Source organism: Suricata suricatta, chromosome 2, assembly GCF_006229205.1.
Source record: "Suricata suricatta isolate VVHF042 chromosome 2, meerkat_22Aug2017_6uvM2_HiC, whole genome shotgun sequence".
In the NCBI taxonomy this organism is placed as follows: Eukaryota; Metazoa; Chordata; class Mammalia; order Carnivora; family Herpestidae; genus Suricata; species Suricata suricatta.
Window position 1 is genome coordinate 138,079,137 of NC_043701.1, and position 24,547 is coordinate 138,103,683.

Sequence of the window (24,547 nt, forward strand, 5' to 3'; positions counted from 1 at the left end):
CTTTGAAGATGCAAAGTGCTGCAGTAACTTCTCGCAGTTGGATCATAACAATAATACCAAACTGACAGGAAGCCACCTCTATCGTCACACACAGACACCAAAAATCACAGAAGAATCTGACTTTGGAAAGAGTTCCAGACAAATATCCCCCCACCCCACCCCCACACACACCACACAAACACACACACACACACACACACACACACACACACACACACACAATTACAAACACGAACATGTGACAGTGATTCCAACCACGGAGAAAAACAACTCTTGAGAAAATGAACACATGGGCATCTCAATAGTATGTTTTCAACAATACTGTTTTAGGGAACACATTATTGAAAAAACTACCCTGGAAACAGTAACTGGAAAAGTTAAAAAAAAAATGCTATCGATGAGGATTTGGTCATGCTTCATGCAACAGAAAAGAGCAGCAAAACGGAGTGATGTCACATGGTGAAAACTGAATACGTCACATTAAGAAATATGCCCAAACACGCTAGGGAAAAAATAAAGCCATGAGTTCATCTCTGTAAACAGTATTCATTCAGTAAGTCAAATGTGATAATCTGGCAATTTAATAGCAGTGTTCTATGTGTTGGGCACTGCCCAAGAAATAAAATATGCAACATGCTATCATCAGAACAAGTGTAAGGGGGGAAAAAGGTTGAGTATAAGAGCTTGGTCTCTGTTTTGTGGATAAAAGGACAGGCATCTTGCTCTACAAACTGGAAACTGGACATGGGGAGGAGGAAGGCACTGGGAATGTGGATGTGGGATGCAGACACGTGGCACCACAAAGTCTGGTGGACACCAAGACACATCAGGACAGGACAGAAACAGACACCAGGGGCCATAGAGAAGCATCCTCCTTCTCAAAATTGGTAACACTTGTTCCCATCACTGGTGCCATGACTGAAAACAGGGATTGTACCTGTTGGTTTTTTAGGTTTCCTGCAAAGAAGTTAGTGCGTCATCCAAAAAAATCAACCAACTAAACAAGAAAAGCAATATGCTACTTCCAATTTTTATGTGCTCTAGTTGGAGAGGGTTTAAATATAAATATACATACATATATATGTATATTTATATATATATATATACTAGACAAGGGAATGAGATTATATGTATGTGTATACATATATATAATCTCTATCTTCCTGAATTCTTGGCAAATGGTTAGTCCTGTGGTTAGCAGTGAAGATAGGAGGTGGGGGCTAGGAGGAAGGTTAACGAAGAGCGCATACCGCTTTCGGCTTCTGCAAAACGACAAGAAAAAGAATTTAAAATCAAACAATTTGATAATAAGTTGACTGACACCAGAAGGAGAGAAGGAAGAAAACCTTTGTTTCAAATTATTTGAAGGATATGTGTGAAAACAAGGTTTTTCAGCAGAGCATGGAGACAGCGTCAGAGGGTAAAACACCAACAGGGGAGGTACAGGCTGGACGCAGAGGGGTGAAGAGAAGAAGCTGGGTTCTCCGAATTTTCACACCCAGCTGCTCGGAGAATGGGGGAGGGAAGGAAATGGGACATTCTTCAGTGAAAAACAAAATTCTTATCTCAGGAAGGGTTAGAAACTCGACTCTTTTTAACATGGATGTTGTGTCGCGTAAGTTTGGTGTTTTCTCAGAGGTGTGATCCACATTCCTCAAACACACCTTTTTCCACAAGAACCAAGGTGCTTCCACACTGAGACCAAGCCCCATGTGAGGATTAAAGTTGATAACTGCACAACAGAAAGCCAAAACAAAGCCAAACAACTTCGTTTCGCTCTTTTCTGAAAGAAATAAAAACCTAAAAATCTGTATCTATAAATATGGCTTTGTTGAAAACATCGCAGACTGGTAAATTAATTGGAGGGTCCATCAAGAAGAAAAGATTTTGTCTTCAGGGAAAGCTGTTCGTTATTTTTCTTACAATAGTGACGGCAGATTCGCACTGAACCATTAACAGGCTTTTCTCTGCTTCCTTGTGACCAGGTGGGAGACGACTGGTCAAGGTTCAGGATGTGGACTCCTGCCTTGAAATTATACCAGAGTGGTTAAGAAACACTATGTGGCATTAGTGCCACCCACGCCATGACACTTCTGTGAGAGATGCACAGAAGTGATAAAGAGAAAAGACTAAATTACACAGGTTTACTGACGTGGCAACATGAAGAATACCATCTGCAAAAACCTGGGAGACATGTTTTGCCCACACAGGCACCGGTGACTACTGGCCTCCATGTGGGAGGCCATCCGCTTTATCTGTTGAACAGCAAATACCCAGGATTCTGTTTTGGGGGCGGTTATTTGCACATGATATTCTTCACTTTGCCAACACAAAAAAGGAAAATGTATAGATATACATACTTTTAACTGCTATGGCCATGTTCTACATGTGGCCACCAAATCCACCATTTTTTTCTGCCTCTCGGTTGATCTGGATTTTCAAAATAGCTTAGCCTTTGATCAGATTGATTTCATGAGCAATCTTATCTGGTGGCTAAGGTAATAGCGAACACTGGATTGACTTGCTTACAATCTAGTGTTTCTTCGTTTTGTTTTCTTTATTCTTTGTCAGAGACAGACCGTACATTTGGAAGTCTCGCTTTATTGAGTTATTCATCCAGATAATGAAAACTCCGTAGACGGTGATAGCATGCACCTTCTAGGGTTACCCTGAACTCAACATATTAAGGCATATGTCGGAAGGTATGTGTACTCTACACTTGGACATCCACAGGAAGACTTATTTACTATAGCTAGGAAGAAACCTGGATGTCATTTCAGATGACAAAAGCCCATGCATTTCTCAATGAGCTCTTTCTCCCAAACTCATTGATAAAACTTGGGGAGCAAAAAAAAAAACCAACTCTGCTTTATCTGTAATACATATAGTACTTCATCAACAAAATCCCCTGTTAACAGGATGCTTCGTTCTTCCAGTGTGAACTCATATATTGACTGGGGTGTTATCTGTTTCAACCAGACCCAGTCCCTCATCAGTCTGATCTGCACATAATTAAGTGCAAAATAAATAAATAAAGAGGGCTCCTGCCTCTGAGCCTGCTCTCCTGGCTAATTTGCATGAAGCTGATACTCTGCCACCTGGATTCCGGGTGTACCGGGAAAAGCACATATGGTACACAATAGGCTGCTTGTAATTTGGCCATCAGGAGAGCTGGCGTGTCCCATCGCAGCCCTGCCCCCTCCTGCCGTGAAGGAGGCCAGAATCCACCTGCTTCATGCTCACAAAAGTAAAAGGGGGTTTGAAGACAGGGGCTGCCCCTGGTTTTGTGCACAGAGGGTAAAAAGTGCAAGTTGGCAAGGTGGAGAGCTGGGTGCCTTACCACTCCCCTCTGGAGAAACATTTTCTGAATGCCCACTGGGGCACAGGATGGAAGTGGCAGTATCTGGCTGGGTATGCCATGAATGTGCCCAAGGGTCAGAGATGGGTTGCATCAGGGTTCCAAGCACATGAATAACATGTAAGAAAGAAGTGGGGAGACCCAGACTCTGAGTGCACGCTCACATCTCGTAAATGTCAGCCGGCCGCTGGGCTGTGGCAAACTTACCGGCTCTCTCGGTTGGCGGACTTGTACTCAATGGCTATCATTAGGAGCTTGAGCTTCACAAAACACAGCCTGCAATGAGATGGAGAAACCTCCCAGTCAGTGCTTCTGAATGACCACAGCCACATAACAAACACTGTTACGACCTCTGCATCGCCTGATGCACTCATTATCCCAGGGACCCTCATTCTGTAGTCACTGTGCCAAAGGGAGGGGGTGGGAACAACACGTCCCCATCCTCTCCATTAAACCTGACTTCTCGCAAGTGATAAGGTGCTGAATGTTCAAAGTGCAAATTGCACTCAGGTCTGGATGTCTAGACACAGACCCCAAGCAGGGATTTGTGCCTGGGGATTTATGCAGGGCCAGATTCATTAGTTACTCGGTCGGGTAGTAAAATGTTAACTGCAGGAGGAGGGAGGTATTTGGAGCAGCTGGACCTGTTATTTGGATTCCATTTCGGTCTTTTGTACAAATGGCTCATATTGTTGTTCCGAGCAGACCCCTGTGTGCTCAGAATGATGGTAATAATCCTTAGCCTCCGTGTAACTGCCCAGCACATGACTGGAGCCCCGTCATTCTTGGCCTCATCCAAACTGTCTCACCTTATCTGCCCAGTGCTCTTGTCCGCAGCCCAGCCTGCTTTGAGGTTGCCTCATTCCTGCCTCGATGCGATTCCTACCCCAGATGCCTTCTCTTCTCCCAGCCCTTCCTCCCAGGCCCCCGTCAAATCCAACCTTCTGTGCAGCTCCTCTGTAGCCACTGCCACCCTCTGGCTCTCTGTTCCCAGAACGCCTCCAGCATCCTGTCTGCAACAACCGCCTTCAGCCCTAAGTCAGCCGCACACTGGCGGTGGTTGCTCCCCACTGCATTCTGTGTCTGAACTTTATCTCCTCAACCAGGGTGACTCTTTAAGAGTTTGGGACTTACATGGGGGCTCTTAGGTGGCTTAGTCGTTTAAGCTTCCGACTCTAGACTCCAGCTCAGGTCATGATCTCAGGGCTTGTGAGATCGAGCCCCGCATTCGGCTCCACAGCACAGAGCCTGCTTGGGATTCTGTCTGTCTGTCTCTCTCTCTCTGCCCCTCCTCCACGTGCTCTCAATCTCTCTCAAAATAAATAAAAACAAACTTTAAAAAAGAGTTTGGGACTTATTTGGAATTCCCCATAGTACTGTCCATGGAACCACTGACATAAAGAAGCTTAATAAATGAATGGTTTCTGCTTACTGGGGTTCTAAGAAAATAATAAAAGATCTGGTAAAGTATTTATGCATGAAGATGTTCAAGGTGGTAATATTTATACAGAGTAAAAACAAAAAGTCACCGAAATGTCCGATAATAAAGCAATGGTTCAGTAAAGTATGGTACAATATGGTTTTAGCATTCAAGATGACTTTTTGAAGAATATTTCAGGTATAAGATTAACAAAGTATCTCATATAGATATAAACTCATTAACATAATACAATTAGGTGAAAATATATATTTATATACTCATAGAAATAAAAGCACATACAAAAGAATTACATACATTATATATGACAAGTATCAACGATGGGAATACGTTTTAAGGACTTTCTGGATAATAAAACATTGGTGGACAGATAGATTAGGAGGAGAGTTGACGGTCATGGAGCTGCAGCCCTGAAAGGGGGCGGGGCTGTGCTGGGTCACAGTCAGGGCCGTTCTTGGTGCTCTCGCTTAATCCCTGCAACATCCATGAGAGAGAGAGATGGCCTCCGTTATTCCAATGTCTACTGATATCTCTATATCACAGGTGATGAAACTGAGGCTCAGAATGCCCATGTTAACTTGCCTAAGGTCCCCAAGCTAATACCTGGCAGGATTTATGTCTTTAGCCCCAGGGAAGCCTATTCTGTACTGGGAGAGATAGATAATAAGCAAATATATGTGATAATACATTTCCAGATGAGGAAAAGCACTGTGCAGAAAAAAAACCAACCTGAGAAAACAAAGAGGAAGTGGAAAGACCCATAAATACAGAGAACCAATTGGTGTTGCCAGAGAGGAGGGAGTGGGGGGATGGGCAAAATGGATGAAGGGGAGTGGGAGGTACAAGCTTCCAGTTATAGACTGAATGAGTCAGGGGATGAAAGGCACAACATAGGGAGTATCATCAATATATTGTCATAGCATTGTACGGTGACCGGTGGTAGGTCCAACTGTGGGGACCAGAGCATAAGACACAGAATTGTCAAACCACAGTGTTGTATACCTTAAACTAATGTAACACTGTGTGTCAACTATCCTCCAACAAAAAAACCAAAAAAACCAAAAATAACCAACCACACAAAGAGCAAATGGGAAGATATGTTTTCTGCAGTCGTCTAGGAGGACCATTCTGAGAAAGTGAAGCTAGGAGCGCCTGGGTGGCTCAGTTGGTTAAGTGTCATGATCAGGTCATGATCTCATGGTTCGTGGGTTCGAGCCCCGCGTTGGGCTCTGTGCTAACAGCTAGCTCAGAGCCTGGAGCCTGCTTCACATTCTGTATCTCCCTCTCTCTCTGACCCTTCCCTATTCCCACTGTCTCTCTCTGTCTCTCAAAAATAAATAAAGAACATAAAAAAACATAAAAAAAGACAGTGAAGCTAGAGCACTGAGCCCTGGAAGTGAGAAGAGGCAAGTAATGAGAGGATCTGGAGAAAAATCTTTCCAAGAAATGGAAGCAGTAAGCACAAGGGTCCTGAGGAAGGAAGGAACTTGGGGTGTCTGAAGATCAGCAATGAGGGCAGCAGGACTGCAGCAGGGTGAGCAAAGTCAGAAGCGACAGTGATAGGTCAAGGAGCTAGGCAAGAGCGAGTCTGTGAAGACTGCTGGCCACAGTCTGTCATTTATTCTAAGTGAAACAGGAGGCTTTGGGCTGGTTTCAAATAGAAAAGTGACATAACCACATGTGTGTGACTTTGTGGCTAGGTTGCTTGCAGGTAAGGGGTTGGTGGAGGCCTCATGCTCTCCAGTGGAAAGAATACCAACTGCTCATCCCTACACGTGAGTTCATGGTCTTCATACTGCCTTCAACAGAGATTTCAAAGGACCACTTCATCTAGGCACATTTGGGCTCTCCCGGTGATTTGCAGATTTGCTGATTCCTGCAAGCAGACTCTAATGACCTGGGCTTTGTGCTGATTATGCAGTTTGCTGAAACACCAATCCAGGTATCCAACTACAGCTGCAAAAACGCTCTTCTTAATTTATGTCCCATAGAGCACTGCTAACATGCACCCTTTATGGGGCTGCTTCTGGAGCTTAAATTGTTTAAAATATCAGATGGCTTATGCAATATTTGTTGAACCAAATTACCAGATTAGGTAACCACTTTCTAATGTAAATAACAGCTAAATGCCAAAACCTCAAGGAGAAGGCTGCTGTTAGCACACGTCATAAAGAGGCCAATATGCTGATATCCTACGAGCAGTTGGCCATTCTGTTTTGAGACTCTGTGGTTCATGGCATCATGGATTTTAATTGCTTTAATGACCCGATCCTGTTGGTGGAAGCAAAGAAATAGTCCACAGTAATGGTGAATTATGTCTTCGTAGGTACTACAATCTCATTTACCAACTTGGTATAGAAAGAGAGGAGCTTTTTAATGCAGGAAGGTCAATAAAATCTACACAGCCTTGAGCACATTCCTTAACCTAGCAGCGTGGACCGGGAGATCACTGAGTCCTTGTTCATAACTTCAAATCCATATCTAAGATGACTGGTTCTACATTGCTTTATAGAAGCCTCTTTTTAAGAAGCTCTTTGACCCAAACCCAGCCTTTACTCACTGGTCAGGGAGGGAAGAGGGGAGGGACAGAGTGATGTCAACAAAGTAATTATATGCAAATAATGCCACAACTATGGATTATCAGATTCAGGCCTGCCCTTCTCATTGAGAGGACAAACTGAAGTCCAAAGAGGGGCAACTTTCTCAAGGTCAAATGGCCTTTAGGAGGAAAAGCCAAAAGCAGAGATTAAGCAGTGAAGTGGTGGCCAGAAGCCCAGCATGGAGCATTAGGCAGTACAGCATGTTTACAAATCCAGAATCAGATACTAGCAGGTGATTTCATATAAAAACTAGCCTTTCAGCTTTCCTTGAAAAATCAGTCACAGATGGCCACACTAGAGCTACATTCTGTATGGCTAAAAGGGACAGGAACTCGATGCCCGTACCACTCTGGATGGGACATGTGCACTCCAATACATCACAACCCCCAGAACTCCCTAATTACCCTGCTTCTCTTTTTTGCTCCCTCCTACCTCCTACACACACCTAAGTTTTTAATTCCTGCTCTAACCAGCATCTTCCGGTAATCTTCTGAGTAATTTACAATTTGCACCAGAAACAGAACTATGTCCCCCCTATTTAAACATCAGGGTTTTTTTTTTTTGTTTTGTTTTTGTTAGCTCGTGCCACAGAGAGTTAGCCAATGCCTAGGGTGGTGGGCTAAAGGCTGTAGCAAATGTACAGTCTCTGTTGGGGGACCGGGGAGGTAAGAACAGACCTAGGCTAGGAACAGGAGTGCTGGGGTGTGGTATGGTGTGATAATCACTTGGTCACTCATGTCTCTGGCCTCTAGTTGAGCTTCTTCAGTGCAAGACACATGCTTTGTCTCGCTGGAATTCTGCAAAGGGCAAAGGGTGAACGTTGATTACGTAAATGTAGGAATGATTGGGGAGCAGAATCTCATGAGGTGCTGGAAATATACATAAGAGATAGAGTGGTAAACTAGGAAAGATGAAGCAGAGAAGGCTTGGGAGTTGAGTATAAAATCATGAAACAAGGTGCCTCTTAACTCGCTCACTAGAAGCAGAGAAACTGGAAAAGAAAGATGTAGAAAAAAAGAAGAGCAGCGATGTGCTGGGAATCTCACGTTTGCCTTGAATCAAAATGCCAAAATGCAAATACAATTCTAAGATACAGACAGCAATTTATCCTTGGGACCCTCTACAGTTCCTCTTAAAGGGGTTTGCTCCCCAAAACATGTCTTCAGACCAGCCAAAATTGGTGTCCTGAGATTAAATATTTACTTGTATCATTGATACCATCATTTTTGGTAAAGCAAAACGGGCTTTGCTCCCAGTTCTTATAATCCTTCTTATAGTTTTCCTCAGTGTCCCCACATAGATATGACTAGGCTTCGGGTGAGGGAGGGTATACGAAAGAAGCAAGACGGCCTTCACGATGTGATACACAGGATAAGATCAGCCATGAGTTAGCAGGAATTCAACTCCTGGTTTCTAAAATAAAATGCCCCAATATGTCCGATGCGGGAAGTTGCTGCTGGTTGTGAAAATAATTACAGGCGAACAGAAATGACTTTCTTCCAGAAAAAAATGCCACTTGTCACAGAAAGGTCTTAAACCAGCAATCTGCAATAAAACTGTGGTAATAACAAGTTAGATTGCTTTCTTGGTAATTATTAAGTAGAGATTTACCAAATTTGACAATGACATTATATAATGCCTTTTTTTTTTTTTTTAGTGCTAGCATCATCTGTTAAATACAGTAGTTTCAACCCAGATGTTCCTGAACAAAGGCTCTTAAGAATTAGAGTCCAACTGTTTCTACCTACCCAGAGGGACATAAATTGCTCTTGCCATTAAATCAGACCCCTTGACTAGAAAGATTGCTCGCTGATGTGAATTAGGCAGAGAAAGCTGTCTTAGAGCCTGTACTTTCAATGTGCCCAAGAAGGGTGTGCGAAAATGTGGTTTGGGGCTGTTGAAGATGAGTCACCCAGGAGTGAGTGGGCGAGGAGAGAAGAGGCAGCCCTCACTGTGCCCTCCAAACCCAGCTCCCTCCCGAAATGAGGGCCCCCTCTTCAGTTATCCGGAGGGACCCTGGCAATGTCAGGCTGATGCATGTAATCAGAATAGATGCGGATGTAAATAGTGTGCGCCGAGAAACCAGAGCTTTAGCATCTAGGGGCTGGAATGAAAAAGATTCACATTTAGCAGCTTTGATTTAAAATGATAGGCTCTCGAAATGGAAACATCTAGTTAAAGGAAATTTGAAACAGCAGGATTTATAAGACTCAGGACCAAGAGAAAGGAAGTGATTTAAAATGTTCATGGAGATATTCAGATTTCATTTCCCAATAGCTTTGACAGAAGTGGAGTGGGCTTCAGAACACCCCCACCCTGAACACCCACGTGTGCACACACACATTCACAATATCTCCACGACCACTCCTCAGGCACTTATCTTATAAGTAATTACATATAAATAATAAGCATTTGCCCAAAATATGAATAAATGCATTTTAGAAAGCTGTGTAACTATTATTAGTCAGAAACAAAAAGTAAACTGTGTGTTTGTTATGCGTACCTAATGTCAAGTCAAGCCCCTAACATCCCATTTCCAATGGGACTACCTCCTTGACCCTCCTGAAGAGAGTTCTAGATGTGCCACTGCCTCTGTGGCCTTCGATTAAAAGTTTAACAGATTTTAGGGGCACCTGGGTGGCTCAGTCGGTTAAGCGCCCAACTCCTGATTTTGGCTCAGGTCATGATCTCATGGTTTGTGGATTCAAGTCCCATATCAGGCTCTGGTTGGGATTTTCTTTCTCTCTCTCTCTCTCTCTTTCTCTCTTTCTCTCTCTTCCTCTCCCCTGCTCATCTCTCTCCCTCTCTCTCTTTCTCTGTGTCTCTGTCTCTCCCTCAAAATTTAAAAGTTTTAACAGATTTTAGGGTCATTTGTTTATTCACTAACACTGAGCATCTCTGGGTCTCTGTAGTAGAAATAATCATAAATATTATATTTCTATCTGTGTTCCCAAACATTGTCTTAATTACAATAACCCCTCTCAAATAATTGGGTGAATAGGGCCAGTTTGTTCAGGAAAAATATTTTTTAAAGATGAGACTTGAGTCCCTCCACAAATTCTCACAAAATGCTCATTTCCGCAGCCTGGCTAAATAAATCCATCAGATGACAATCAGGCTTGCCAGCTTCTCTCTGCTCCATGTTCAGATTCAGAAATCCTTCCCTAAAATCTGATTTCCTAGAACTCAAGTTAAACTGGCTCTTGTTTTCATTTTACAGGAGACCCGGCTTTCCCTGGGTAGTCTTAACTTTCCCTCAAACGGCTTCATAGGAAAGTTCTGTCCATGCAAAACAACACAGCATGAGAGCATGATTCTCTTCTTGTTTAGGGGCCCTGAACACAGGGGATGGAGAAGCCCCCTCCAACCTCCACACTGTCTTCAGTCAGTGCAGAAGCATCCATGCTCACCTCTGGGCTGAGGGCAGAACCCCTGCCCTTTAGCCCTCTGAAGATCTGACCGGAGTTCCCCCAAGTTACCCAGGCATTAAATACTCCACATCAAGTCTGAATTTTAACTACTCCACCAGCTGAAGGGGGACAGAGAGAGACACACTGTATTTTAAGTACATCTTTTGTCCTAATCCCCTCTGAGCTGTAAAACCCAACACAATTAAGCTTTTATATTTTGCAAGTGATGAATGGCTGACTAATACGCTCACCAAGAGAGCCAGGACCTGGAACATGGTGTTCTTGCCATAACCCAACCTCGGATCCTGTGATTTCCTCCCGTTCCTCCCTCCCCACCTCTCATCTCCCCACTGCCCTCACTTTCTTGTCTGGAGGCAGGAGGTAGGTACAGCATTTTCTAGTTCTTATGATAAAAAAAAAAAACCCACCACTGTCACTGTTTCCCCCTGAAAACATCACATGTCAAAAGAAATCTGATTTGTCTCCTTCTCCCACCTAAAGGGGAAATCAGTGTGTGCTCATTGGAAAATCTGAGAGATGCTGTGTGTCTTCCCAGCCTCCTGACTGCCTACCACTCAGAATTCTCTCTTCCCTCTTTGATTCCCTCCTTGAATCCAATCTCCTTACAAGACACAACTCAAGTGTCATCTCTTCCAGGAAGCCTCTCCTACCTGCCCCCCAGCCTACTGGGGGTTCCCGCTTCCTTTCTCAGCCTCTTTCAGTGCACCCATCAAACACTTCTCCATGGGTGCCTAGTTCTCCCTGAGGGTGGGTATTCTCTCTCTTTTTTCCCCCAAATGTCTATTTATTTTGAGAGAGGGAGCGTACCCGCATACGTGGGAACAAGTGAGGGGCAGAGAGAAAGGGAGAGAGAGAATCCCAAGAAGGCTCCACACTGTCAGCACAGAGCCAGACTCAGGGCTCAGTCCCATGAATCTTGAGATCATGACCTGAGCAGAATCAAGAGCTGGATACTTTATTGGCTGAGCCACCTGGCTGTCCCGGGGACTATTTTTCTTAGCCACACTCTGAACTCTGAAAGAAGCCACTGTAGGCAAACAGAGTTCTTTTCTTTTCATTTATAAGTACTGTTATTAATCCTTTAAGGTGTGCATATTTGACTAAATCTAACTGCAGATTCCTTTAGAGATGGCACCATGCCTGGCACACTGGCACACATATCCTAAGTTTATTAAATATCTGGTCGATTGACTGGCTGGTGACTGATCATTGACTGACCGTGGAACTTTTATAAAGGGTTAAGAGTAAACATAACCCGGGGCGCCTGGGTGGCTCAGTCGGTTAAGCCTCCGGCTTCGGCTCAGGTAGATCTCATGTTCATGGGTTCGAGCCCCGCGTCAGGCTCTGTGCTGACAGCGAGCTCAGAGCGGGGAGCCTGCTTCCGGTTCTGTGTCTCCTTCTCTCTCTGCCCCTCCCCCCTCATGCTCTGCCTCTCTCTGTATCAAAAATAAATAAAACATTAAAAAAAGAAGGAGTAAATATAACCTAGAAATGCCGCAATGGAATCCCATTCTTTCTTGGAGCTGACATTGTATTTGATGGGACAGGACTGGAGGAGGTGGGAAGAGGACAGGTGGAAGATGGAAGCGCATGTCAGCAGTATTAAGAAATAACTAATATTCCTATTTCAGAGATGATGATAGGGGGGTAAACACCAAGTCCAAAGTCAGGCAGCTGGTAACTATCTGAGGAAAGAAGTAGGCAGAAATCGAATACGTTGTCCCAAATTACATATCCACCAAGTGGCTGATCCAGGGGTTCGAGCCTGGAACTTTGTGATCCCAAGGTCACACCCTGTAGTGTCAAGTAATATCATCCTATTATGGGAACCATGCAAATTCAAGACCTTTAGTGGCAAACATGGCCTCATAGTGCAGCTCGGCGATTCCTGCAGGCTTGGCGTTAGCCCCACGCACCCTCCATGGTCACTTGCTGGGAAAGGTGGGGAGTGGAGGGAGAGGGAGGAGGTGGTTTTGTGATGTTCAGAGAACAATGGATGGCACCTTCTCCTTCAGCTCCCAAAGCTCCTTTGTCTCTGTGGTACTGCCACACAGACCCAGGGGCAAGCCAGCTATGCAAAATGAAGGGGAGTTGTTTAAGAATTGATGGCTCTTAAAAGGAACACCCTAAGGGCATCCTGGGGAAGGTCTAGGACACTGTGATCTTGCCAACAAGGCCAAGAGGCACCTTTGTGGGCTGCATCCTGAACTGACCTTGTTTCCTCCATGCTGCTCGGCACTTAGCGCTGCTCTGCCCTCTGCAGCCTGAAGTTGTTCTCCTGACGCCCGGTGGAAACCTGACCAAGAGCAGTAAAGGGCTCAGTACCCCAATGCCTTTTTCCTATACTGATTTGGATAAGGCAAGAAAAGAGGGCAGAGCGGTCAGGGGTTTGCCTGGCATGGCGGAGTATAGATTCTGCATATCTTCCGGGAGATTGAAGTATACTCTTGGTGAAGCAAGAATGATGGAAGGAAGCTCACACAAAAGCCCAAATCTTAGCATTAGCTTGTCAAATATAGCCCACCTATAATGCTATGATTTGCCTAAAATCAGACAGAAACATTCCAGTGACTGAGCCCAAACTGGAGTAAGGGGGGTTTATTCCAGCCTGTGGTATGCAGGGATGAAGTAAGAGGGGTGGGGGTGGGTGTCCCAGACATCAGACTTTGAATCAGAATCACCTGCCTTTGCTTGGGAAAAAAAAAGTAGAGAGAGGGGGGACTTCCCCCAGATATTAAAATCTGGAGATGTAGCCTAGAAATTTCTCCACTTAGTAAGCTCCCCGGGAGAGTCTTGATTAGCCAGCTTTCCTCCAGCAGCTCCTCCAAGCCACTCTCTGTGACACAGGACTGGCATCAGAACCCTGGCTTGTCACTTGTGCGCTAGGTGGCTTTGGAGGGGCACCAACATCCTCTAAGTCCCAGGGTCCTTGTTCATAAACCAAGGAGTGTGACATTATTTCAAACCACAAGATGGTTGTGAGGATAAAATGAGAAAACATAAATGGAATGTTTAGAAATGATACTGCATTTTGTCTAAATTAGTGACTGGTTTTGGAACATAGAGGCATCTTCTGAGGACACGCATGAGGCCACAAGGCTAGTGCTCAGAAGTCGGAGGACACAGCTGGCGTGGATCTCCCCCAGACACGAGGGCACATCTCTCCACCAGAAATTTTTGAAAAGCTTGCCTTGTGGAGGCCTTCTGGCCCTGCTGCCCTTCTCCCTCCCCCACTCTGTCCTCTGGGGAAATAATTTCAAATTTTGTCTGTGTATCCTGCTCCCTTATCCTTTCACAGAATGGCTCTCCTGGCTTCTGAGAAAACTCTGAGCTCTCCTGGGCGGTGATTCCACCCTACAAGGGGGCACACTGCCAGCCCAGGGGAAGAGCAAATTTATTTCTTTTCATGCTTTAAGACGTTATTGGCTGCATATTGTTTTAATGCAGCACATAATTACAGAAACCGCTCTGAAAATCTGTATATTTTATCTGTGCTTTATTGTACCCAGAATATTCCCCAATTCTTTTTCTTCCACATGAACCAGCTTAAAATATATTTCGGCGTCCTTTATGTCATCTTGAAATTGAATAGCCAATTCTTACTGTAATGAAAATACTTATGCGCCAGCCCGGTGATATACAACACTACACTCTAATTACGGCTGTGCTTTAATTAACCTGAATTGAAGAGTGTTATCATTAAACTGCTGGTAACTTTGAGTTATGGCTTTTCTTTAATTTAAAGTAGAAAACACAGATAATTAAGCCTCCAGATAATCAAATGCTTGAAGAGAGCTTCAATGTTTTGGGATGTTCCTAAATCTCATTAAATGTCCTTTCTTTATTGATTATTCCTACCTCTGCTGTATCATTGTGTTAAACGAATAATAGCACTAAGTTGAACACAGTCTCACTCACATCAGAAGTTTGTGGGGTTTTTTGTTTTTTTTTTGTATTCTGGAAGCTGTGCTGGACAAATATTAAATTCTCTGACAACAAGGTGTGTCTAAAAGATTCTCTCCTCCTCAGGACATGTTCTAAACATGCAAATTCATTAAGGGGAATAATTACAGCAGCCACTAGTGTCCAGCGCTTGAGCTGGCTCCGAAGGGCAGTGAAGTTTCACACCACCCAGGGAGTTCTTGACAAAGTCACAGGGTAGCAGGGCCAGGCCCGGGGTGTCAGTGCCAGGCCCCGGGTGTCAGTGCAGATGTGGCCTGGTTGACGACAACAGGGAGAGGGGAGGACCTACCCTAATCCCTTCTTTATAACAATTAGAGCCAGCTAGCGTCTGATAGAAATGCAAGTGCACATCAGGTTTTCAAGAGAGGCCAGAAATCTAGTTTTTGTGTGAAATACCACTATTTTGAAATATCGGTAACTAACAGTTAAGAAATGAAATACTGCATAGGGCACAGGAGTCAGATTTACCTTGTGGGTATCCCAGTTTCAGCCTCTAGGGGGAGCAATTCTAACCTTGTGCGTTAACGCTCTTAAAAGGAACTGATTTGGCTCCCAGGAGCAGAGTAAGAAAAGCAGTGGGAATGCAGCCTTCCGAGGAAGCACTCATGGTCCATATAAACACTGGTCAAGCCAGGAAAAATCAACATCCAATGAGGGCGTCTTCGCACACACCTCTGCTAATGCTCCCAATGCCGCAGGACCCCTCTGGGCATTGGCAGCTTTGTTGCGTGCTCCGACCACCCCTACGTTTTTTCTTTTTTTAAATAGAACCAGCTTCCATTATCGTCTTGAATCCTTTTTTATCCTTGGCAGGCCAAATCCCAAGGTGGAGAAAATCTCCTGGGACAGCCTCAATGTTCAAGGACCTGAGGCCTCTGAATAGTTAACTTCTTTCTTTGGCAGAAAGAGAAATAGCTCTCAAAGAAAAGAACACATGGGAGTTACAATAGGGCATCCATTTTCAGAAAATAACTCCTTCCGAATCAATTACCTATTCACTTTTCCAGTCCATTTAGCGTTTAAACTTGCACTTAGAGACAGGGTGGGAAATTTCAGTAAAGAGCCAAACTGTTTTGGATTGCTTAGGGTCTGGGCCCAGGGACAGACAGAGTACACCTGCTGTGTTAGTGACAGGAGTCTCCAGGTAAACATCCCCTTCCAGGTGTTCTGTCCCCTCTCTGCTGTGCACAGAATGGAAAGCAAGAAGACAGAGGATCCCAGGGATTTTGTTTGGAGGCACCCAGTCAGCACAAGGGAACCTCTTTTCTTCCTCAGCCCAGTGGTTCCAAGATTCTCCTATTTCTTCCTAGATTTTATCAGCGAGACTGGGGTTATCAAATCTTTTGCTAAAGTGTCAATGGATCAGGCTTAATGTTTCAGCATTCCCAAGGAGTTTATGCTTCCATAGGAGACTCCTGTTTGTCTGACTTGCACCCAACATCTGAGATTCTAAGTGGGAAATCTGAGGAATCATCACGATGGAAGTTTCTCAGGGCCCAGGACCCTTATAACTCTTGAGTTCATATCCCTTAAATGATTATCTATGCTACTTTCAGGGGCCATAGCTGGCGGGGCTGCCTCTTTCTCAAATCCATCCTGCTGAGACAACAGAGGGAAAGCTAAGCCTTCTCATTGTCATAACATGGTGGTTGTCCGTGTCAAGTGCCAAATTGCTAAGAGCTTTCTCAAGGCCTCCTTCTGTACATTTGGTCCCACTTTTCCTCAGCAAAACATGAATGCACTTTGAATAATGGCTTCTCTGATGTCTCTATGATCTGAAGGAGCTAGCAGGATGTGTTTTCATCCTGGTAAAATCAGAGACATTGTTTCCTGTCACCCCTTCATACTTGTGTCTACACCGCAGGAGCCTAATTCAAGACATGCTGGAAAACTATGGTTCATAATTTAATGCAAATGATGGACCTAAGTATAAGGTTCTCAGAGCTGTGGGGAAAAGTAGGGCCAACAGCAATTCCCAAGGCAGAGACCACATGATGACGCACCTTCATGTTCACCACACAAGACAGAGCACACAGGATACCATCATCAATCATCGGGTACCCCAGGTGTGCTGGGCAGGGGTGAGGTGTCTTCCCTGGGAGGGGCACCTTAAATACCCCTAAGAGTCAAAGAGCACATGGTTAATGGTCACTTACTCACAAACAGTAGGGAAGGACAGACCCACAAAGGCACTGGAGAGATATTCTGTGTACATTTCATTTGAGACTCCTTCCAAGTAGTATTTTTGCCACGTGTCTTCCTCAATCTAAAAGAGAAGAACACAGGAGATTTAAGATATGACAGTACACTATAAAAGGGAAACTAGAGTTTACCATCTGGCAAATGAATGAAGGCCCTAGTTTTGTGATGGTGACCATCTTCAGCAACCAGGAACACAACAGCATCATCCACGTGAAGCTTTCCATGCCCCTAAGTGCATAGAATGGAAGTACATCTCTTCTAAAGCGCCATGATTTCCAAGGGTGTGGAGGCAGGGGCACTCACCCACCATCCTGGTGCGCAGGTAAATCAATACAACTGTTTTGGAGAGCAGTTTTGCAAGTGTTATGAAACTTTTTAAACTACACATACATTTATACAACCATTCCATTTTAAGTATTCATAGCAAAGAAACAAATAGACACATATACAAAGACATATGTTTATGAAGATCCTATTAATGAAAAATTGGAAACAACCAGAAATGGTACATTTTTCAAGGGAATACAAAGAAACAGTTAAAAATTATGGTGAAAATGTATATCTGTTCATATAGAAATTAGGTAAAAATTACTAAATAGTGTTTGTAGTCTGACCCTACTAAAATGTCCTATAATTATCTGAATGCTTATAAAGCCATAGAAAAATCTAAAAGACTTTATACTAAAACACTAACCATTGTTATCTCTGAGTGGAAGACTAACACTTTCCTCTATAGATTTCTGAGTTGTCTGAAGGCTTTTAATTAGTGTGTTTGTGTGTGTATACATACATACATACATATATATATATATATATATATATATATATACACACATATATATATAAACAATAAAACAATAACACATTAGAATGATATATGTATTTCTACTTTACTTTGGGGGAAAAAAGAGTTTTTCCAACCACACCCTAAATATCACAAAAAGTAAAATGTAATTTCAGAGAGGTCTTACCCCAGATTTCATTAAAATGTATGTTTTTTTCTAATTTATCAAGCTCTGCTGGTTTTCCCAACAACCCTCTTCAGGCTAAGCATTTCTGGAAGGATTTTACATTGGGATTGATCTTTAAAAATTGTAAAGAGAATAACAACAAGAATGCTGAGCCCTATAGGAGCTTGGAGATCTTGGGATTCCCAAAGCAGGCCGGCTGAGTGGTCCCTGGGAGTCTGCAAGCTGTGCCCTTCCACATATAGCTCTAAATAAGGGGAGGAGATGACAGACAGCTTCCCAGCCAATAGGAAATGGCTCCTTACAATTTCTTGTGGTGATGCTGAATTAAAAGGCATTTTGTCTATCTGTGGCCCACAGTCACTTAGCTAGGGGAAATGCAATGCTGGAAGTTGAAAAAGACTTGGAATCACTGGGAAATGAACACCTACCAACTACTTGGTGATACCATGGAATACGAAAAAGGCAGGAGTCATTTAGAAATAAATTGAATGCTCCCTGCTTCTATGCTATTTGTCTGCTTTGCACAAGTCTGGGTGATTAGAGCATGTGGGTTAACCTCATTAGTTTGAGCTGCGTCTAACCTACTCTTACGCATTAGACATTAGCTTATGCAGTGCTGTGGGGTATGGGCTGTTTATCTACAAATTGGTCTTCCCTAGAGTGGGGTCTTTTAAAAAAAAGGCACTCAACCATTTCTACTGCTAAACTGTCCGATTTTTAAAAATTGACTGCAATGTGTTTAACTAAGCATAAACTTTTTAATTTCCCTGAATCATAAGATTTCAACTTTTTTTTCAAATAACAGATATTTTGACTTTATAAGCAAAGGTCATTCATTCTAACTAATTTGAAGACTGCCTACTCTGCATTAGTAAATAATTTTGAAATATAGAATATTTGGGGCATTATAGTATCTTAATTTGTTTTGTTGGTAAATAGGATACTACAGGAGGAATTGCCAATTATAAATCCTCATGGTAGAGCTTTATGGGAAAATATTATTTCTGAAATGGAAGAATTCAGCTTATTCTTTCAGCAGAACATTCCCTTTATAATGTGTTGTTTATGTTACTAGTTTAATTTGATTTTCAAAAACAATGACAGTATGAGCCTTTATCTCAATTATTATTGACTGTTGGTGGCATTCCTCCATTAATATAGTTTTAATATGGTTCTTTTAGTTATGATCAGTATTTTCACGCCTCTGTCCTAAAAGAACTACTTTTTTTTTAACGTTTCCTTTAAAAAAATATTTTTTATTTATTTATATTTATTTATTTATTATTTATGTTTATTTATTTATTTGTTTTTGAGAGAGAGTGAGGGGCAGAGGGAGAAACAGAGAGAATCCCAAAGGGTTCTGTGCTGTCAGTGCAGAGCCCAATGTGGGGCTCAAATTCATGAACCCAGAGATCATGACCTCAGCTGAAATCAAGAGTTGGATGATAAACTGACTGAGCCCCTGGAACTACTCTTTGGACGAAATTTTATTGTAGGTTAATCATTAAACATTTTTACTAAGTAGAAACAAATTTTTTCAGGATAATAATATTATTCATGTTTGTTTTGAACATAGCAAATATTTCTCAGTTACTCATTCAGCAAATACTTACTGAGCATATTCAGTATCTATTCAGGACCTATCTTAGTTGCTGATTAAATCTTATTTAAACTGGTATTTATTTTCCCATTTTTTTCCTCTTTGCTGGAAGAAGCACCATATATGTCCAGCTAAGATATATAACCAGATATATATGACTTTTACTGATTTTTCCCCCATATTTCTTTTTCTGCAGGTTTTGCCTTTGTGGCTTATCAAAAACACTTAAGGGATCCAATGTCAAATAATTGGAAAACATACAGAACTTTTCTGGAAAGCAAAATGCCTCTTCTACATCCATCTGTGGATTCTCAGAGAGCCTCTACAATGCTAGATAGAGTAGCATTGAATGGACTATTTAAATAGTGAGAGGTTTCACTTCATTGCCCTAACCTTTTGCTTAAAATTGCCACATCTTTAACACTATTTCCATATAGACAAGTAAACATGTTTTTGAGGTTCCTAACAAAGATGTTCTGGGGCACCAGGGTGGCTCAGTCAGTTGAGCATACAACTCTGATTTTTGACTCAGGTTTGACCAAGGTTTACCTTTCTAAGTCTCAAACCTGGCATCTTCGACTGACTTTGAAAAAACAAAAATGAAAGTACATATTCTTTTACATTTTTAGCAGTAAAAAAAGGCATTCTTTTCAAAAAAAATTTTTAATGGTTTTTTTTTTGTTTTTTTTTTTTTTTGAGAAAGGGGAGAGAGACTGAGCACAAGCAGGAGAGGGGTAGAGAGAGAGGGAGACAGAGAATGAATCTGAAGCAGGCTCCAGGCTTTGAGCTATCAGCACAGAGCCCGACATGGGACTCAAACTCGGTAACTATGAGATCATGACCTGGGCTGAAGTTGAAAGCTTAACTGGGTAAGTCACCCAGGCACCCCAAGAAATGAATTCTTAAGAAAGGAAAAATAAGTGTAATATATGATGAGTTGAAAACATTTGTGCTTCACCCAAGAGAAAATAGTAGTGAACAAAGAGATCTGGAAAAAATGGATTAAGTTATTATCATTATGATTTCCCTTTACAGAGGAATAAACGGAGGCACAGAGAAGTTAAGTAGTACACTAAAGGTCACAAAGCCAATTTTTGATATGAATAAGATTCAGAGTTCATGCCCTTAGCCACCCACCATGTCACCTTTTGCTAAAGATGACAGGGTAAATATATAAGGAAGGAGTGGTGCTAGAATCTTGGGGGTCAGGATGGATTTGATGTATATGAGTACCCAAGGGGAGAAATACCAGAACAGAAGCTCTCCAAGGACTCAAAATCTTAAATGCTGGAGCCCATGCCCTTGTGAGAGGTCGATAAGGAGTAACATTAACTTTGAGTTGTGAGGGGTGCCTCGGTGGCTTAGGCGGTTGGGTGTCTGACTTCGGCTCAGGTCATGATCTCATGGTCAGTGAGTTCAAGTCCTGCATCAGGCTCTATGCTGACAGCTCAGAGCCTGGAGCCTGTTTCAGATTCTGTGTCTCCCTCTCTCTCTGCTCCTCCCTTACTTGCGCTCTATCTCTCTCTGTCTCTCAAAAAATGAATAAATGTAAAAAAAGTTTTTTTAATTTTGAGTTGTGAACTAATGGAATGGGAAAAGATATTTGCAAATGACATATCAGATAAAGGGTTAATATCCAAAATCTATAGAAAATTTAGTAAACTCAACATCCAAAAAACAAATAGTCCAGTGAAGAAATGGGCAGAAGACATGAATAGACATTTTTCCAAAGAGGACATCCAGATGGCCAACAGACACATGAAAAGATGCTCAATGTCACTCATCAGCAGGGAACTACAAATCAAAATCACACTGAGATGTCACTTCACACTGGTCAGAGTGCCTAAAATCAACAACTCAGGAAACTATAGGTACTGATGAGGATGTGGAGAAACGGGAGCCCTCTTGCACTGCTGGTGGGAATGCAAACTGGGTCAGTCACTCTGGAAAACAGTGTGGAGGTTCCTCAAAAAATTAAAATTAAAACTACCCTATGACCCAGCAATAGCACAGCTAGGGATTTACCCAAGGGCTACAGGAGTGCCGATTCATAGGGGCACATGTACCCCGATGTTTATAGCAGCACTTTCAACAATAGCCAAATTATGAAAAGAACTTAAATGTCCATCAACTGATGAATGGATAAAGAAGATATAAAATGGAATACTATATGGCCATGAGAAAGAATAAAATCCTGCCATGTTCAGCAACATGGATGGAACTGGAGGGTATTATGCTGAGTGAAATAAGTCAGGCAGAGAAAGACAGATACCATATGTTTTCATTCATATGTGGATCTTGAGAAACTCAACAGAAGACCATAGGGAAAGGGAAGGGGTAAAAATAGTTACAAACAGAGGGAGGGAGGGAAACCATAAGAGACTCTTAAATACAGAGGACAAACTGAGGTGGATGAGGGGGTGGGGGAGAGAGGAAAACGAGTGATGAGCATTGAACCTTTTCACTTGTTGGGATGAGCACTGGGTGTTCTGAGTGATGAACCACAGGAATCTACTCCCAAAACCTAGAGCACACTGCACACACTGTATGTTAGCCAACTTGACAATAAATTGTATTTAAAAAAATAAAAAATTAAAAAAAAATGAGTTGTGCTGAGGGCCTCCTTTCAAAGCATGACAGCCTCCTTTCTACTCTATGAAATAGAACAGCCCAGCCTACAACTTCTTTCCTAAAATAGTGAACGTTATTCTCCACATTTGTGTTGTAAAGGTATTTTTTAACTGTAATGTAATGTACACACTGCCCAGCAGAAAAATGAAGGAATGGGACCAAAGTGACTTAAGGAAAGGCGCCAAAATTAATTTGCCAGCCATGCAGCCATCAGTCAAAGGCAAAGCATTTCCTGAGGCAGCAATTTCTCCTTTGGCTGTCACATCAAACTCCAGCTGTTTTAGAAGAACAAAGATGAGCAGGTGATGTGCTGTGGCTCCTGATTCATCAAATACTCACTCACAGAATCCAGTGAGAAAGAGAATTGAGCCATTGGGCTAGCTCGTCTACACTGCTTGTGGGCTTATTTATGTTCCCTCCATTATCCAATTTTTCAACCCGTCTAGTTAAATCCCCCAAGTAAATGGTTGTATACAGATTCATGGGCAGACGGCCCCACCATCAAAGGGTGCCTTCCAACTGGAAACATGAGCCTTGGCTCCAAAGGAAGTAACACCTTCTTGATCCTAGATTCTGCATGCGTTACTAACGGTGGGCCGGTAATGACACCTTTTATTTTTTATGCTTTCTCTGATTAGAGTGAAACTGTGTTTCTCTAATGCTAACAACCCAGTGAATGTGAAAAATCAACCATCCTGGCTGGGGTATGCTACAACTATGGTGATTTCTGTTCCCAGCAAAGAGTCTGAATGACCGTGGTGATTACAGTCAAATAATTTTGCTAATGTCTATCCCCCAATCTCTAGAGTCATGTAAATAATTCTGGAGATTATCATATGCCAATCCTTATTTAATTGAAAACAAGTACATTATTTTGTCCAAATCTATTCATATTATGCACATCAAAAATAATGAACTAAAAGGAAATTATAAAAACCAATGGCCATTATGTTAATAGCTGCAATAAGAAGACGTGAGTCATATCACACACACTAACATTGCCCAAAATTGGTAGTAGGAGACTAGTGGATTAGCACATATTCACTGCATCACTATTTTTTAAATCTATCTAAATTCTAAGTTAATATTTTTCCTCTAAAGGATGCATACTTTTAAATCATCAAATTGCTTTAATAAGAATTAACTAGCCACATCTGAATAAACTTTTATGCATATAAATTACACAATACATTGTCATTGTGACAATGACATGAACTGACCAATGTGCCTTAGATCCCATTAAACATATTAATTCCTACAAAGAGAGAGAAAGAAAGAAAGGAAGAAAGGAAGAAAGAAAAGAAAGAAAGAAAGAAAGAAAGAAAGAAAGAAAGAAAGAAAGAAAGAAAGAAAGAAAGAAAGAAAGAAGAAAGAAAAAGAACAAACCCACGAGAAGTGTCACACCCTTGACTACTATAATAAACATGGGATCAGCATTCAAGGTCTCTAGGCTGATGAGTATATGGGTGGTTATTAAAATGTGTGGGGTCATTTATCCCCATTCTTTAACAGCATGCTCTGTCACTGAGGAAAATCTGATTTAATGTTGCATCTAATCATTTCTGGGTGGAACGAACAATGTTAAGGACAATTGAGTGTTAAGAAGTCTTTATCATTGGGCTTCCCGGATTCTCTGGCTCCCCATTCCCTCCAAGCTCCAATCTTAACACACTTGTCTCAGTTTTTATCAATGGGCACATGGCTATCTCTTTCACCTTCCCTTTCTTGCCTCAACATTCTTCAGTATAATCACAAATCCTAAAATCAACTCGTGGAATTAAAAAATGAAACATTTGCATCTTGCTAGCTTAGGTCCTCACAGGTGCCAGAACAGAGGACGCCTTGCTGCACAGCTTTCCGGGGGTGGAAGAGACTGGTGATAAAGTTGAAACCAAAGGAGAGAAGTGGAGGAGATGGGGAATGAATGGTGATTTGCACCTTTTCAGAATGTATTTCTTCTCCATGCCAAATTGCACTTCAACGCTATACTTCTTGGATGTGGACTCAGGTCGGCAGCTCTTCCGAGAGCAGCTTTGGATTTCAGGGACTCCATAACGATTTGGCATTTCACAATTATGGCCTATTTCAGACTGAATTCTCCAGAATATGAGAACAGGATGAAAGGATTTTAGACTCATCCAAAGGCTTCAGGACAATGTCAATTAAAACAAATTATTTGGGATTTGATGGAATGCCAGATAACTGGTTGCTTCAGCACTGAACGAATAAATAAACAACTCCAAAGATTAATTCTGGGTGGACTTGAGCCAAATCTCTTAGTCCCAGACTAGTGGGCTGCAGACTATCAAATGAGATTTCCTCCATCAGGCATTATGAGAAAAAAAATGTCCAC

At 42.3% G+C, this 24,547-nt stretch overlaps 1 protein-coding gene across 1 annotated transcript in view; it reads right to left on the minus strand.

Moving 5' to 3' along the window:
* KCNMA1 (potassium calcium-activated channel subfamily M alpha 1) overlaps positions 1-24,547 on the minus strand; it is a 507,555-nt gene that overhangs the window by 146,936 nt on the left and 336,072 nt on the right. Inside the window, exons 15-17 of the mRNA XM_029919828.1 lie at positions 16,947-17,056; positions 3,566-3,634; positions 1,251-1,262 (exon numbers count right to left, since the gene is read on the minus strand). Of these exons, the coding sequence (XP_029775688.1) occupies positions 1,251-1,262; positions 3,566-3,634; positions 16,947-17,056 (191 nt within the window). The remainder of the gene's footprint in view (positions 1-1,250; positions 1,263-3,565; positions 3,635-16,946; positions 17,057-24,547) is intronic.